The sequence below is a fragment of the Prinia subflava genome, chromosome 12 (assembly GCF_021018805.1).
Source record: "Prinia subflava isolate CZ2003 ecotype Zambia chromosome 12, Cam_Psub_1.2, whole genome shotgun sequence".
NCBI lineage: Eukaryota > Metazoa > Chordata > Aves > Passeriformes > Cisticolidae > Prinia > Prinia subflava.
Window position 1 is genome coordinate 7,482,229 of NC_086258.1, and position 15,824 is coordinate 7,498,052.

At 48.2% G+C, this 15,824-nt stretch overlaps 3 protein-coding genes and 4 non-coding genes across 8 annotated transcripts; 5 read left to right on the forward strand and 2 right to left on the reverse strand.

Annotated features, from left to right (window-relative positions):
* Nucleotides 1–2,156: 2,156 nt before the first annotated feature.
* Nucleotides 2,157–4,954, reverse strand: SURF6 (surfeit 6). The gene is made up of 4 exons (XM_063410038.1): nt 4,777–4,954; nt 4,123–4,347; nt 3,441–3,532; nt 2,157–2,995 (listed from the first exon to the last, which is right to left on the reverse strand). The coding sequence occupies exons 1-4, from the start codon at nt 4,868–4,870 to the stop codon at nt 2,324–2,326; spliced, it is 1,083 nt and encodes a 360-aa protein (XP_063266108.1). The 5' UTR covers nt 4,871–4,954; the 3' UTR covers nt 2,157–2,323.
* A 391-nt stretch (nt 4,955–5,345) lies between these two features.
* On the reverse strand, nt 5,346–11,272 carry MED22 (mediator complex subunit 22). 2 transcript variants are annotated; one of them, XM_063410043.1, is made up of 4 exons: nt 11,137–11,272; nt 10,631–10,711; nt 10,159–10,367; nt 5,346–6,689 (listed from the first exon to the last, which is right to left on the reverse strand). In XM_063410043.1, exons 1-4 carry the CDS (start codon nt 11,257–11,259, stop codon nt 6,497–6,499), a joined length of 606 nt encoding a protein of 201 aa, XP_063266113.1. In that variant the 5' UTR covers nt 11,260–11,272; the 3' UTR covers nt 5,346–6,496. The 2 variants fall into 2 exon arrangements, with proteins under 2 accessions (XP_063266113.1, XP_063266114.1); XM_063410044.1 differs by having other exon boundaries at nt 5,351–6,695.
* On the forward strand, nt 11,267–15,218 carry RPL7A (ribosomal protein L7a). The gene is made up of 8 exons (XM_063410047.1): nt 11,267–11,385; nt 11,888–12,008; nt 12,272–12,421; nt 13,152–13,292; nt 13,624–13,703; nt 14,051–14,181; nt 14,548–14,617; nt 15,060–15,218. The coding sequence occupies exons 1-8, from the start codon at nt 11,383–11,385 to the stop codon at nt 15,162–15,164; spliced, it is 801 nt and encodes a 266-aa protein (XP_063266117.1). The 5' UTR covers nt 11,267–11,382; the 3' UTR covers nt 15,165–15,218.
* LOC134557372 (small nucleolar RNA SNORD24) lies at nt 12,131–12,203 on the forward strand. Its single transcript, XR_010082042.1, has one exon. It is a non-coding gene; the product is annotated as a small nucleolar RNA SNORD24 (small nucleolar RNA).
* LOC134557373 (small nucleolar RNA SNORD24) lies at nt 13,015–13,080 on the forward strand. Its single transcript, XR_010082043.1, has one exon. It is a non-coding gene; the product is annotated as a small nucleolar RNA SNORD24 (small nucleolar RNA).
* On the forward strand, nt 13,392–13,469 carry LOC134557371 (small nucleolar RNA SNORD36). The gene has a single exon (XR_010082041.1). It is a non-coding gene; the product is annotated as a small nucleolar RNA SNORD36 (small nucleolar RNA).
* LOC134557369 (small nucleolar RNA SNORD36) lies at nt 13,903–13,976 on the forward strand. Its single transcript, XR_010082039.1, has one exon. It is a non-coding gene; the product is annotated as a small nucleolar RNA SNORD36 (small nucleolar RNA).
* Nucleotides 15,219–15,824: the final 606 nt, after the last annotated feature.

The following is a 15,824-nucleotide window of genomic DNA, read 5'->3' on the forward strand; positions in this document are numbered from 1 at the left end:
TCCTAACTTCAAGATCTGGGATTATTTCTGTCAGTTCTGACTGGACTCTCTCTAATCAGCCCATTCTCATGAAATTGGTGTGAAAGCAACCCAAATTCCCTGAGCCCTCAGCAGTATGAATAAAGCTGGATCACCCCCCAAAACTGAAAAGCTGTCACAGTTCATTCCCACAGGACATTTCCCTGCTTTGCAGGACCACAGCACTGGGATGATGTTCAGCCTGTGGCCAAATGCAATCCATGTGTTTTTCAGCCAGGTCTGAGGCGTATAAAACCTTGTACTTGGCTTCATGAAAACAAACTCAATTTTCAGGCTGTTTGTTTTTCTAAAACATCAAGCCCTGAGTGAATCCTGTTCTCCCTGGGGCTTGCAGCCCCTCCCAGCTCGATGCCACTTTCCAATTGCATAAATATCCTCTCAACATTTCCACCCACAGGATAAGGGAACACACAAACAGTCCCACTTTGCACAGTCTCCTGGGGGATTCCATTTTCTGTACCTGACCCATGCTCTTCTCTCCATGGCATACAGAGGATGACAACACAGAATTTGGGTGATGGGGAAGGACAGAGTATCAAGAACAGAGAGAAGAAAGGGGGGCTAAGAGTTATCCTCAAATTGGACAGGAAAATTAACAAGAATAAAAAAAGATGTGGGTGTTTGGTTATTTTAGTGCTGTTTCAGCTGTTGTAATGGGCATAGAGTACTTCCATGTGTCTTTTACAGAGTAAACATCTAATCCCTCAGGAAGAGAAATACACATATTTTGAAATATTACATCATTAGGAGCACAGCTGATGCATTCACCCCTTATTTTCTGTGGTACAACCCTGCCAGAGCACTGGAGCCTGCTGAGATTGAAACATTTTTTGCATCTAAAACCATCTCACTGAGATTTACCTCAGCTGATTTACAGTTTACCATGAATACAAACAAAAATGAAATAGATGTGGTTGCAGCTGATGGAAGAACCTCCAACCAAATAGAAATCACAGCTAAAGCATTTTTAATAGTTACTCAGGTTCCTTGAATTTGTTCTGAGGGTTTTTTAAAAGGGATATGGCTCAAAGTAGCTCTGTTACTCCCAAATGAACTTGTTTGACCTCCCAGAACAAAGCTCTACTTTATCTTCAAGCCCTGCTTGGAAAGCATTCTGGACAGCTGATAAATACCTCACTTGTAGACAGTGCCATGGAAAATATTCTTTGCAGAGCAACTATTTCAGATTTCCAAACGTGTATTTCAGATTTCTACAACTGAAGTGGCAAGCTGTGAGCGCAGGCTCGTTCAGAATGTGAGGAAAGAGGAGATCTCCACAGGGAGAGCTCCATCTGAATTCAACTGGACTCCATTTGTAACATCTTTGAGCTCAGTAAAAATTATTAGTTCACATCAACCAAGATCAGGAGGGCATCAGCAAGGTTTGACTGATCTCAGGGGCAGAGTTGCTTTATTTTCTGATGGATTGTTCCCACCAATCTTCCCCAGGCTGAATTGTCAGCAGCCAAGCTGTATTTTTTCCCCTGAGCTGGGCAAAAAGCTGCTCAAATTTATGTTGTTATTTCTGTATAAACAACAACGAAGGACAGAATTGGTAATGACCAAATATAACTTTGCACTGATGAACTGCACAGAGAAGAAACCCTTGCAGGCACCTGTGGTTGCCAGGATTCTTTTTTTTGTTTGTTTGATTAATTTTTTATTATTGCCAAAGACAGACTTGGAGCCAATCCTACCATCACGATCAGTGTGTCCTATGGATGATCCAAAAAGATCAGTTAGCTCCACAATAAATCCATGCACATGTGTATGTGTGTCTATATTGACCTAATGCTGATAAAATATGGCTTGTAAGATAAATGGACAGCATGGCCTAAAATTGAAAATGATTTCCAGTTTTCTTGTGGTGGGGAGGATAAATGCATCCAAGATGCACTCTCCTTTCCAAAGGTATCATCCAGGTTCATTTTAAGCAAAGGTTTTACAATGTCTGCAGTATCTTTGTGTTGAGATGAATCCCATGTTTGGCCTTTTTGTTTCCTCTTCCCCATTCCCAGGGGATGCAAAGAAGACACTGTGCATCAGAGGAAGTGAGAGCAACTGATATTTCCACCTTAGAAAAAGAATAATTCCTATTAGAAATCAGCCAGGAGGTGTTTCTTTAGGATAGAAAACTTTATTAACAAACATACAACTGTTTTTTTAGTATGATGAGGCTGGGAAGCTGTGGCAGTGCCTGCCTCACAGCCTGGGACAGTGCCACAGCCCCGTGTGACAGACACCCCACCCTGGAACCCCGATGCCAGCACCAGCTGCCTCACTCTCAGCTGAACCCAGCTTTTTTCAAGTCCTCTGGCAGAACTCGGCCCTTCTTTCGGGCCCTGGCTTTCTTCTTCTCTATCCTCTCCTTCTTCTTCTTCTGGATGTTCTTCTGGCGTTTGTCCTGCCGCTGCTGCATCTTTTCCACCACCCTCACAGTCCGTTCCTCCCACTGCTTCTTGCGCTGGGCTTTCCGCTTCTCCTTGCGCTTCAGGGCCTCCTTCAGACGCTCCTCGTCGTCACGGATCTTCACCCCTTCTGCCTTATACAGAGCATTTGTCCATTTTATCTTGGTCTCCAGCTCCTGAGCTTTCTTCTCGTCCTTCTCCTTGAGCTCCTCCAGTTTATTCTTCCTGGCCTCCAGCCTGCTCAGCAGCTGCTTGTAGTTCTTGCCTGTCATGGGAGTGATATTGCCTTTCACCGCTTTCCTCTTCTCTTTCTTCTTCTGGATCTTGTTCAGCTCATTCTCTTCACGAACTTCAACCCTGTTGAAGACAATATCAACTTTGCTCTCTTCCTTTTTCTTTTCTGGCTCTGCTGGTACCTCCTCAGGTTCTTTTTTCTCCATTTTTGCCTTCATCTTCAACTCCTTTCGCCGGCGTTTCTTTCTCTCTCTCTCATATTTCCTTCGCTGCCTCTTCTCCAGGACTGCAGGGGTTAACTCTTTGGCATTATCCTAAGTGGAAGGATGGAATCAATGAGAAGCCTTAAAGGGTTAAAGCAGAATTAAATGTGGGCTGTTCCCAAGCTCATGATTTCAAACTCCTCCTAGGAAGCACCACCTGTGATGTGAAGCTGTGACTCAGAGACACTAAACACAGTAACAACATTTCAAACCCTTTGCTTTCCCCTCAGCAGCCTGTAGCTGTTCCCTTTTGGGCTCTCACTATTTTGCTTTTTCCTAAAAATCACCACAGGCATGTTCTCTTTGCAGCTGAGCCCATCTTTTTTCACATATTTTTCCACAGAACACACAGAGGTCACCTGGCAATACCTACAGGCAATTCCTTACAAGCTGGAATCAGCTCAAACCCTGAGCCTGTCCCCACGTGCCCTGGGAGGCTGGGGAGAATTTCAAGTGCATAAACACAGATATGGACACACATTCAGAGCCCCCATACCTGTCCAGAAGCCTTTTTGATCTTCTCGTGGAGTCTCTCACGCAACAGACTGAGTGCAGAAACAGAAGGGGAACTCAGGTCACTTTTACTTCCTGAAAATGAGAGGGAGAAAATAAAAATACTTAAAAAGCAGCACCAGCTAAACAGTAGCACTTCCTCTGGCTATGGGAAAAACTCTGGGAACTCTTTAGACGCTGTGAATGGAACGGAAAATCCAAACAAACCCAGAGTTTCTATTTCATTGGTTTCTTTAGAATTTCCCCTTTTATCATTCAACACTGCCAGCAGTGGCCTGGCATGCCCTGGGGCTGCCTGGCAAGCCAAAGACAAGTACCAAGCCTGTGGAACAGAGAGGCTACAGACATCTTTTCTCTGTGATCTGGCCTTTCATTGTCATAAAGGAAAGCTGAGCTGGCAGGACAGGGACTGCAGCCACGTGTAATTCCCAAAGTTACTCACATGCACAAACCCTCTGAGGTTCAGTTAAACACCGTTTCCACAGAGCCACCCAGTGGTGATGGCACAAATTCCTGTCCACAGGCAAAAGCTTCTGGGGCACATGAAATAAATAAAGACGTTCTCAATTCAGGCTTTCCAAACCAAAGTTGTGTGGAGCAAGTGGAAAGCAGCCAGCTCAGCCCAGGTCACTTTAATCACACCACGGCAAAGCTGGAATTCCTACCTGTAGCCAAACTCTCCTTTCTGTTCTGTGTACCACCCTGTGGAGATGATTTGCTGGCTTGAGGGGCTGCTTTCTCTCCTGGAGTGGGTTTAGTGGTGTTAGAAACCACCTGCTTGGCTGAAGGAGCATTCTTCTGCTCAGTTTGCTTCCTGGGCTTCTTTTTCTTCTGTTTCTTCTGTTTCTTGACCTGTCTGCCAGCATCCTCGGGCTGGCCTGGCTTAGACACTAGAAAGCAAAAACAAATTATACAGAGGAGGAGAATGCTACATTACCATTCATAACATTCAGTTGTTACTGAAACCTAAAGTTCCACCATCGCAATGGCACATCTTAATGTTGATAAATTATACGTTTTAGGATTTATATAGGGTATTATTATATAGGATATTAGGATTTAAATAGACCAAACACGTTCGCACATTTCCGTAAAATCCCAGCTCCCCACATCCATCACCACAGTGAATGGAGACTATTGATTTCCAGGGCTCCCAGTACAATGTGCACAATGTGCTCGGGAGCTCCGTGTTTCAGGGTTTTTTTTGTTATAAACCGGCACAATCGCGGGCCAAGCACCCCGTGGGGGCACGGCAGTGGCGCCCAGCCTCCCGCAAGCCGGCCGGCGAGCACAGAACCGAAGCGCCGCAGTTCCAGTACCAAATTTCCTCTTCCGCGACTCCGGGGCGTGCTGCACGCCGGCCCTCCTGGCCAAGCCCTGCAGGTAGGAGTCCTGGGCGGCCAGGCTGGCCATTGCGGCTCCCGGTGCCCTCCCGGGGCAGCGCGGGGACCGCGGGGCGCTCCTCGTGGAGCCCGCAGGAAGTGATGGAGGCAGCGCGCCGGCCGGGAAGTGACGGCAGCGCCGGGCGCACCGAGCGGCCGCCGAGCCGCCCCCGCCGGGGATGCTCGGGGCTGTCCCGGGGCTGTCCCGGGGCTGCCACCCCCGCTCCTTCCAGACACCTCCCGGGAGCCCCGCAGGCAGCCCCCGGTTCGCCTCCGCCGCAGCTCCCAAACCTTTCCTTGCCAAAGCTCCCTTTATTGGAGGAGAAAGCCGAGTTTCCTCCCGCACGGGGGTGAGGTCCCCAGAGCGCGGGCGAGTTTCGTGATGGTTTCTGCAGCCCCTGTACGGGAAGAGCTGCAGGGAGCAGGGATTTCTTCACAGCCTGCAGGACAATGCTCATCCCCTCTTCGCATGTGTATGCTCATTTTGTGACACTTTCACAAAGCCTCGTGGCTGAAAACACACGCCTTGAAAATTATACAAAACAGTCAGTTTTATTAAATCACCTAATTACAAAAAATAGATGGAATGGAAGAAAAAGAAAAACCAAAAAATACTAGCAAAATTCACATCCTAAGAAATGAGACATTACAGCAGAAAGCTGGGGAAGCTCAGCTCAGTTGTTGGAATGCACTGGTGGCTCTGTGGTGCCCGTGACACCGAGCTGTGGTGACAGTGACAGTGTTCAGTTCAGTGGCATCTCCCTTGCAGCTGCACAGCTCGAGCCAAGGCAGAGCCACCACAAAAGGAAAGGACAGGAGATGTGCTGAGCTGCCCAACAGCTGCAGACCAAGCACCAAACGGGTTTCTTTGGAAGGAAACTGAGAGTAACTGAGGATCCCTCACTGCTCTCCCGATTTTTTCATTACACAAAGCTAAAAGCCAACATAAACAGTGGCTCCATGTTAGCTCAGAATATATTACCAGGAATTTCTGTGTAAACACTGAGGAAGGAATCGACTGACTAAAGCATGATGCTGTTTCTCTTTGTGGCTTTGGGGAAGTGCTGTCATTGATCCCTGGCTGCCTGCTCCTCTTCCAAGGGGGAACACTGCTCTGCCAAAGGGTCTCCTGGGTGGGGATCCTCCTTCCAAATCAAGAGTTCAAGTTTGTAAAGCATTTTGACAGTGAAGACTGAAGTGTAAAAATCCTGTAAGACTCTTTACAGTAGACCAGAGGTTGTCAGATGCCATCCTGAGAGAGCTTTAACGTCAGTAACCTTGGGAAGCAGAGTGAAAACCCAACACGCTCACTGCCCCCACATTTGGCTCAAGTTTATCCCAAAGAAATTCAACTCCCAACACTCACATGGAAACAAACTGACTTCTACAGAACTCTACACGTAACTATCACGTTAAAGCAAACCTGGCTCTAATTTGTTATAACGAGATTCACTTTGTGTCTACACATCTCTATCTCTTAAGGGACAGGAACGCTCCTGGCAAGGTCCCGGCGTGGAGGAAGCACCGCAGCCGTGCAGGGAGCACAGCACAGCTCCAGCGCCTCCTCCCGACAGCAGGAGGAAGACTTCCAGCAGCGCGGTGCCGCGGCAGGGCCGTCCATCCCCGCCCGAGCCGCGGCGGCGGCAGCGGATCCTCCTCAGGAATGCTCGGCGGGGCCCGCGCCGTGCCCGTTCACGTGGGGGTGCGACGGCGTGGAACTCTGCGAGGTGACAACGCTCTGCTCCGCTGTGGCAGCGGCCAGCGGCATCGAGAGGCTCTCGGGGGACAGCGAGGCAAAGTCTTGTCTCCAGTAGGCTTCGCACAGTGGGAGATCATTGCTGTCACACAGACTGTAGCTTTCCAGAACAAACAACCCCCGTGAGGAGAGAGCGGGTGTGGTGACAGAGGAGGGGAGGGGTGGGAAGGGTGGAGGGAGCAAGACAGAAGCAAAGCATTTAGAAAATGGCAAAATAAATGCTGGATGTAAGGTCTGTGTTCATGGAATCATCCTAAGTTGTGTGACATTGGCCTTCCCTAAGACACCCCCTGCTAAGGACTGGTCCTAAAACCTCTTGGGCCTGGTGAGGATTGGGCAATTTCACAGAACTGTGGCTACAAAATGAAACAGAGGCTCAATTCTAATTTAGACACTCCAAGTCTCTGAAAAGATCTCAGCTGAAGTCCTGCTACCCCCAAATATGTGAGTTCTGCTACTGATGATTGAGACATGGACCTTACCCACAATTTACTTGGAATTACACTGCAACCTATGTGAGGAAAAAATAGAAATCCTGCTCTAAATTTTACTTCAGCAAAAAACCTGCCACAATTGTTTTGGGGTCTGTCCCTGTCACAATAAAGAAGAACCCTATTTGCATCCCTGCCCTTTCAAAAAAGTGCTCCATGGGTTTGGGTCTTCCTTTGAAGGTTTATTAGAAAGTACTGACAGCTCCTGCCTTTTCCCAAAGAGCCTGAGCTAACAGTGCTTCTAAAAGCAGCTGGCTGGATTCCAACACTGGATGAACCAGCAGTGTGGGAAAAAAGGGTTTTTAAACTGGCTAATTCCTGCCCATACTCTGAGGAAAACATAATGTGGAAGGGCCAAAACTAAAAAGAAACATGGAAGGAACTGGAACAAAACCAACACAAATCCCAAAGAGAAGAAGGAGCTGCACACACAAGAGACACCCAAGACAAAGTGAATGCTGGAGCAGAAAGCAGCTTGCATTCAGAGAAAAACAAACCCAATGGGTCAAGTGATTTTGTTGTTGCAGCTTTATTTACATTTGTAATGTGTGGACTGATGCTTAGGGAAATACTTTAAGTATAGAAATATGAGACAGTTCATATTGCACAAACATGAAACATGTGAGATTTAACCCCACACTGAAGACAGCTCCTGTGATCTCAGAGGAGGGAGCAATGGAACACAAATGCAGGTCTGGGGTTAGGATGAGAGAAGGCAAGCTGGACTTGCAGTTACCACTTTGGGGAACAAGCACACAAAGCACTAGGTGCAAGCTGAGCTCTTTTCTGGCAGCATCACCCAGCTGGCTTTGCAGAAGTGAGAAGGCAGTGGATATAGGTTTTCTACCTGGAGCTTCTTAAAATCCCTTGCAAGATCAGCCCCCAACACAGCGGAGCTGGGTTCAGATAACAAAAACCATCAGGACTGAACCAGAGCCACAACTCCTGTTCTGTCACAGGCCTTGATTTCCCAGGAGAACCTGACCACAGCATCCACACCTCATGGCAGGGGAGCTGCTAACCACATTTCAGCTGTGTCAGAAGCATCACTGCTCCTCCTGCTGCCCCAGCTAGCACAGTTCCGGTCTAAGCTCCATCTCTCAGCTAACACTCCTCAAAGGGGCAGTGAGCAGCTCTGCACAGCCCAGGAGCACTGGGCAGGCTGCTGCTCTGTGCTGGGAGGGCTCCTCAGGGCATGGGAGGGACTCCACTACTCCCCTGAGGCCCCCAGCCAGTCTGAGTGCAGAGGGACAGCTCTAGAAAAACACCTGATCACAGGGCAGGGAAGCAAAGATTCCTTCAGGGCAATCTTCTCGTGTTTAGTTTCAAGGACCTGCATTTGGGTCTCATCAAAAGCCCCATGTGCACATAAAAGCCTGGCAAACACCTGACCCTACAACTGAAGAGGCATTCCCAGGACAGCAAGGAACTCCCCTTTGGGGCCAAACAGGCTGTTGTGTTGACAGCCACTGAAACATGGCTGTGACATAACAGAAACCCCTTCCCCCACATAAGATTTCATTAAAAATATTGTAGTATTCTAATTATAAAAGGACTTTGAATAAATCACTGTTTCAGTATTTAGACAGACACGATTTCTTTGGTGCAGAAAAAGACAGGAAAGAGCACAGGAAGGGAGGAAATGCTAAAAGCAAACGACCAAGTGCTACATGATAACAAAGTGAAAGATAACAGCTCTGCAAAGTTGCCAGGTTTCCTCACCTCATGACCCACAGGAAAGAGCAGGAAGGCAAATCCATCTGCTGTACACCACCATTTGTGTTTCCATGTTAGTTCTGTCAGAAAAGGCTGCTTTTTGTGGCACCAGGCAGGTGAACAGACCATGCCAGCATGGCCAGAACCCTCAGACCAAACGTGAGTGACCAGCACACAGTGGTGGCAGTCTGGGGACAGGGTGAGGGGAGCACGCCTGGCACACGTGGGGCACTCTCATCCCACACCACACCCCTTTGGATAAGCTCACTGCTGTGTCATGGACCTGCACAGGAGCTTGGGTTTGTGATCATCACAACCTCCTCAAAAAATGGAATAAAGTTGGAAAAACAGCTCCAAACTTTTATCTCTAAGCTGTGTCATATTATTATCTTTTTACTCTTAAAATACATATACTACTCATAAACAATGGCCTTACTTTAAAGATACTGAGCAATTTAGCTGGGGTTATGACTTAGCTGGGGTTATAGGCATTCAGCATTCTTAGAAAATAGGAAAAGGCAAACATAGAAAACCTGGTCAGTAAAATTTTAAGTAAGATTTTTTTGAAATAAAGTGTTTGTTTAAAAGTCCTAGAATTATTGCACTGACTTCACTTAGCTTGGAAAGTGCAGCCAAGATAACCAGGTTTACATTTGTTTTCTTCTGCTTTCATTTACTGCATTATTAACTAGAAGTGCTGGAGTGCATGACAAAAAAAAATAAAGTGTCTGAATTCTCTAACATCTGTTTGCTAAACAAGAGGTTTTTAAAAATATTAAAAATCCCACAAACAAACCAGTAATAAGTCATTCCTTAGAAAATCCTATCACAATACTTCATAATTCAGTGACACTGAGCAAGTCTTTTTGCTTCTTGCAAATACTGACCCCAGCAGGGCTGGAGGCAGCTGGGGGCAGTGGACTGTGAAGGAAAAGGCACAAAGTGTGACCAGGTCACTTGTGAAAGGACTCACCATGAAGGTGAGGTGACATCAGGACCCAGATCAGCAAGCTGGTGTCTGCAAGGAGAGAGCCACAGGCTCCTTCAGAGGGATTTCCCCCAAGGAAATTAATTTTCTTTTCTAATGATTACAACAGAAGCCTAAGGAAATTACCTATCAAACCTGGGATGCTGTGAACACCTCCTTCACCAGGACACTTACACCCTGTAGGGGATCTACAAGGAAAAGGCAGCTGCTTTAGTTGCAAAAAAAAGAGTTTGACCTAATTAAAGGGAGGACTGAATTTTTTTGGGAACATTCTCAACACCTATACCCTAAGGGCTATTTAATGGTCTGCACTAACTACCCCATAAAGGCCTGGAGTTGTAAGGCAGAGTCCACTGCCCTATTTGTACCTGGAAGAGTAATATTCTTCTTCTAGCTCGTACAGGTCAATGGAGATCTCATCCCGCAGTGCAATCAGCTTCTTGTCACACTCCTCCTGCAGGCTCCGCAGCTGCTGGTTGCGCTGGTTGATGGCCTCGTTCACAGAGGGGAAATCGTTGAGGATCAAGAACTGCTTCAGGTCGGACACCAGCTTCATCAGGGACTCACCAGCTCGGACCTTGCAGCAGCCAGAAAAATCACACATAGGAACAGGGATTTCCTCCAGCTCTAAGAACTCCCAAGCTGCTCCTTCAGTCCAAACTTTGCATAAAAACTCCCACAATACATGAGGATACTGACAGAATTCTGACCCAGCCACCTCAAAAATGAAGTTACTCTCCTGGTAGCAGTCCTTGGGAGTGTTATAAAGATAAAAAAATGAACCCAACAGCCCCTGCAGGATGTGCTGCCCACAGGTCTGAACAGCACAGTGCTACTCACAATATTTGCAGCTCTGACATGCATCTCGTAGTTATCTTGCTCACCCTGGGTTGCTCGAGAGACTTGAGTTTCATCCTCGATCTAAAGAAAAAAGTACACAAATGCACCTCTGCATATTTAAAATTCAATTAGACAATTACTATTTTATAAGGTATAATATATGAGAATATATATGTGGATATGCGTGTGAATTTCCTAAATGTGTGAAATGAGATCACACATTATGTATGTGAAATTCACATCTGTGTGTGAATTACAGTTCAATTCACAGTGTCCAAGGCAGGCTGGACAGGGCATGGAGCAACCTGGCCATAGCAGGGGGTGGAACGAGACGATCTTTAAGGTCCCTTTACAGCCTTTAACATTACGGGATTCTATGAAAAGTCCTCCCCTCTCCGCTCACGGGCTGTGCTCTCCCCTCACAGCCCCTTCTTCCTCGCGTGCCCCCGCCCTTCTCCGCTTAGCAGCTCCCGCGGGGGGGGGGCGGGCGGCCCGCTCAGGCCCACCTTGGCCGTCTTGATGATCTCGGTGAAGTTATCCATGATGGACTTGACATCGTCCTTGAGGCGTTTGTTGTAGGACTGCAGCAGGGTCTCCTTGCTCTGCGGCAGCACCCGGGGCTGCGCCATGGCCGCGCCCTCCCCTCACGGCCCGCCCCGCGCTCTCGCGAGACCTCGAGCTCTCGCGAGAGCCCGCGCGCCGTAGATATCTCCCGGCATGCACCACGCCGCCTTTCTCTCCCTCCGCCCAAGATGGTGAGTGATGGCGGCAGCGCCGGGGGGCCGGGCCCATCCGCCGCCATCTGCGGCCGCCCGCCGTCATCCGCCGCTGCTGATGGGCCGCGGAAGCGCCACGAGGGTGTTCGGCTGCGGGGGCAGGCGGCGGAGCGGTGTTTCGGGCCCGGTTTGCGGTGATGGGGGAAGGCCGCGTACGGGCCTGCCCGCCCGGGCCGGGAACCTGCGGCCGCTGCCGGCTCGGGCAGCCCGGCCAGGCCGCAGGGCGTTGCTGGGGTAGGTCGGGTCCCCGCGGTCAGTAACGCGCCGGGTGGGTATCGCGCTGGCTTTAATCCTTTTCCCTCTCGGGGTGGTTTATAAACCTTGTAAAGCGAAGGATTTGCTCTCTCTGCGTGAGCATGGGAGGCCGCCAGGCTGGTGAATTGCCTAGGAAGATAAGTTCATTTCCAGGGTGGGCTGGTAACTTTTGCAAGCACACGTGTTTTGGAGGCAGAAAAAGGCAGAGTGTGTTTCTTGCTTGCAGCCGAAAGGAAAGAAGGCCAAGGGTAAGAAGGTGGCACCGGCCCCTGCTGTAGTCAAGAAGCAGGAGGCCAAGAAGGTTGTCAACCCCCTCTTTGAGAAGAGGCCCAAGAACTTTGGCATTGGTGAGTAAGTGGATATTTGGGATGGTTGTTCCTGTGGTTTTTTCATGTTCAATGAACAGATGTCTAAGTTGTAAGCATTAAAAATCACTGCAGACTTTGTGCAGTACCGTTCTTGTACAAGGCGCAGATGATGTGAAAGAATATTTGCTATCTGAGTGGTCGTGCTGACACATCACCACCAAGATCACTGATGCCCCTGTGCCATTCCCGTGCTGCTGCACTGGATTTAGGGCAGCCCTGAGCTAAAGGCTGTGCTGTTTTAGGACAGGATATCCAGCCCAAGCGTGACCTCACCCGCTTTGTGAAATGGCCACGCTACATTCGGCTGCAGCGCCAGAGGTCCATCCTCTACAAACGCCTGAAGGTGCCTCCTGCCATCAACCAGTTCACCCAGGCCCTGGACCGGCAGACAGGTGAGGATGGGCCCCATGAGGTTCTCTTGGCGTGGGCTGTAAATGGGATGTGGCTCAGGAAAGGGGAAAGAAACCAAAATAAGCCTCAGCAGAGGTAAGCTGAGGTGTGTCTGTGTTTCAGAGAGGCTTGAATAGTGACCAGGGTGGTGTCAAAATCAGTTTGCTGGCTTAAATCTGGGATTCCTGCTGTGTACCCTGAAAAGGGATTTAGAAAATAATCAAAGCTCTGTTTACTGACACAAATCCTGCATTAAATCTTAACTGTGATTCCATTCTTCCAGATTGATGTACAACTACCCAGGATGGTGTAAACAGATTGCTTGCGATGTGTAGGAATGCAGGTTTTGGGAGAAAACCAGCAGGCTAGCACTGAAGGAAGAAGGGATTTAGGGATCATTTGTGAGTGAGTCTATGCGAAAAACTTTGGACCTGTGTAGAATAATTTGCTTTGAATTTATAGATGCTTTAAAAGAGCCAGTGACCACCTCTAACCATAATTGCTGGCATTTCCTCCTCCAGACAGTCAGGGAGCTCTCAGTGCCCTCAGAGGTGCATGCAAACAGGGCCTCTCAGGGTGCTCTTCTCTTGGACTGTGCAGATGATGATCACTTTTTGCTGTGAAAAAAAATGTGATGACAACCACCAAGATCGCTGATGCACTGCAGTATTTTTAAAAAACAATGCTTAGACTTGCAGGTCATGCAACTAATTAGTAGGTGTTCTCTTCCAGCCACACAGCTTCTGAAGTTGGCACACAAATACAGGCCTGAAAATAAGCAAGAGAAGAAGCAGAGGCTGCTGGCTCGTGCTGAGCAGAAAGCTGCAGGAAAGGGAGATGCTCCCACCAAGCGGCCACCCGTCCTTCGGGCAGGTAACTTTGTACCTGAGCTGATGGAATATGGGAGGGTGGCACTTGATGAGAGGGAAATCTGATGGAAGAGACTTCAACCAGACAGCCTTGGACAAGCTATGGCAATGATGTTATGAATTTCTTCACCTGAGCTCAAAGTGAAGATTAAAATAGACGAGCTTTTTAACCCTGAGCTTTAGCAAATTGTCCATGAAATGTCTTTGTGCCACTGGTGTGTAAAGTTTTTGTACCTTGCATAGTGATGCTGTGCTATGGAATCAGAGTTAGCTTGCAAGAAAGCTCTGAAGATGGACTGAGAGGAATCAAAGCTTATCTAGAACTTGTTTTTCAGGTATTAATACTGTCACAACTCTGGTGGAGAACAAGAAAGCTCAGCTTGTCGTTATTGCCCACGATGTAGACCCCATTGAGGTGAGCATGGTACAGGCTACCTGTGGAACTTAGCCTGGGGTCAGAAGTGCTTTTAAGGCAAAAAGCACTTCTCTAAGTGCTCTAAAATGGATTTTAGGACAAATTGCATGAAAGAGAATGCATGAAAAAAACAGGCATTTGCCAGAACTGGGATGCCTGTGCATGTTTGTAATCATCCTGCTTGTACAATGCTGGGCCCTTGCAATGATGTTTTGAATTTCTTCACCTGAAGCAGCAGTGAAGAGCAAAACGAGCTTTTTAACACTGAGCAATTGCCCCAGGCCAGGCTGACACCCAGCACAAAGGGCTGTTCTCCCCCAGTGACCCAGCACCCCCTTCCCTTGCAGCTGGTGGTTTTCCTGCCCGCCCTGTGCCGCAAGATGGGCGTTCCCTACTGCATCATCAAGGGCAAAGCCAGGCTGGGCAGGCTGGTGCACAGGAAGACCTGCACATCCGTGGCCTTCACACAGGTCAACCCGTAAGTATTCTGAGACATCACTTGATTGTCTTGTGGAGAGAGCAAACTGCCCTAAGCACGGGCTCTAGGGCTGGTGGGTAGCAAACTTGGGTCTCTCTGAAGTAGTGAAATTAAAATACCACCTCTGTAGTGTCTGATAAAAATGTCTTATCAAATCCTGAAGGTACAGATTATTTTGCATTACCAAAACGGTGGTTACTCTAAAATCTGAGCAGTGCAGATTGTGAGTGTTAATCCTTTGCCAAGTGATGCTTTTGCTTAACCTAAAATATTGGGTTACCATTAGATGTTCTCAAATTCTATGGCAAAATATTTACGGATAATGTTAAAGCGAGACTCTAAAGGAACTGAAACTGTCATCAACAGGGAGGATAAGGGAGCCCTTGCAAAGCTGGTGGAGGCTGTCAAGACCAACTACAATGACAGATATGATGAGGTAAGATTCTCTGTGCTGCTGGCCTTGTCTTTGTACATGTTAACATCCCCAGAAAGGAGAAATGGGAATAGTGGGAATCAGTTTGTACTTGGGTGTGTTATACCTAGGTTTGCTTACAGTGTACCCAGATTCTTCACCTGAGAATGGGCTGTAAAATGTAAAAGCTGTCACCAGGTTAGAAGTAAACAGCAGCCCTAGGGCAAGGATTGTAGAGAAGGCAACACCTTCTGCTACCCAAACTCCATATCCCAGATCCAGAAGTTATGGGATAGCTGAATCCAACATCCCTCATTAGGAAAGATTTTAAGCATTTCTCTTGCTGCCCCAGAATATAGTGCAGTGCTTGAAATGCGTAGGACTTTCTGAGGGAGCTCTTCCCCTTGTGCAGAATTGAGTGACAGAGGTGGAGCGAGGTCTCTAACCTGTTCTCCCTTCCTTGCAGATCCGTCGTCACTGGGGCGGGAATGTCCTGGGTCCAAAATCGGTGGCTCGCATTGCCAAGCTGGAAAAAGCAAAGGCTAAAGAGCTGGCTACAAAGCTGGGCTGAGCATGTACTGCATTGCACCGTGTTTTCTGTACATAATAAACCCCAGCTGTTTCAGTGGTGTCTGTTCATGGGGGTGCTCTAGGCAGGGCACAGTGGCATTGCTGTACTTCCGTGCCTTCCATCCAGTGACAGAACTGCGCTGGGCAGAAATGGCTGCACAGAGCTGGGATTACTTAACTTGGAATAACTTTCCTTAATTACTAGTCCTGTGTAATAACTCCTCTCCCTTGAACACACAACTCGGCAGCACATGCTCTGGGACCTTGAAGTTGACTGGGCTGGGCTAGATCTGGCTTTCAGCCTGGCTTGGTTTTGCAAATCCAAATTGGAAATAGCTCTTGATTTCTCCTTACTTATGTCAGGGTTACAGTAGGGGTTACACACAGCGTTACAACCTTCCACACCTGTGATGCCTCTTGCAGTGAAGGCAGGCTGAGGGGGCGAGAATGAAGATCTCCCTGTGGTTCTGCTCTTAGCTGAGTGCTGACTGGGTCTGGTGGCACTGTGGAGGCTACCACAGCTCCAGCTGTGGTAGCTTTTTTTGCCAGCCCTCATCCTCTTGCAAAGCCACAGGCTGCCTTCCCCAGCTAGACCTGAGTGTCCACAGTAACCACATCCAGGTTTGCTGCTGTTCATGTAAGATGCATGATGCAAGTCACA

Coding starts and splice junctions, on each gene's coding strand:
- SURF6 (XM_063410038.1), bottom strand. CDS start 4,870: ATGGCCAGCCTGGCCGCCCAGGACTCCTACCTGCAGGGCTTGGCCAGG. Junction 4,348..4,776: donor GTCGCGGAAGAGGAAATTTG/GTACTGGAACTG, acceptor TTTGCTTTCTAG/TGTCTAAGCCAGGCCAGCCC. Junction 2,996..3,440: donor TCAAAAAGGCTTCTGGACAG/GTATGGGGGCTC, acceptor CCTTCCACTTAG/GATAATGCCAAAGAGTTAAC.
- MED22 (XM_063410044.1), bottom strand. CDS start 11,259: ATGGCGCAGCCCCGGGTGCTGCCGCAGAGCAAGGAGACCCTGCTGCAG. Junction 10,368..10,630: donor ATGTCAGAGCTGCAAATATT/GTGAGTAGCACT, acceptor GGCTGCTGCAAG/GTCCGAGCTGGTGAGTCCCT. Junction 6,696..10,158: donor GAAGAATATTACTCTTCCAG/GTACAAATAGGG, acceptor TGTTCTGGAAAG/CTACAGTCTGTGTGACAGCA.
- RPL7A (XM_063410047.1), top strand. Junction 13,704..14,050: donor ACGATGTAGACCCCATTGAG/GTGAGCATGGTA, acceptor CTTCCCTTGCAG/CTGGTGGTTTTCCTGCCCGC. Junction 14,618..15,059: donor ACAATGACAGATATGATGAG/GTAAGATTCTCT, acceptor CCTTCCTTGCAG/ATCCGTCGTCACTGGGGCGG.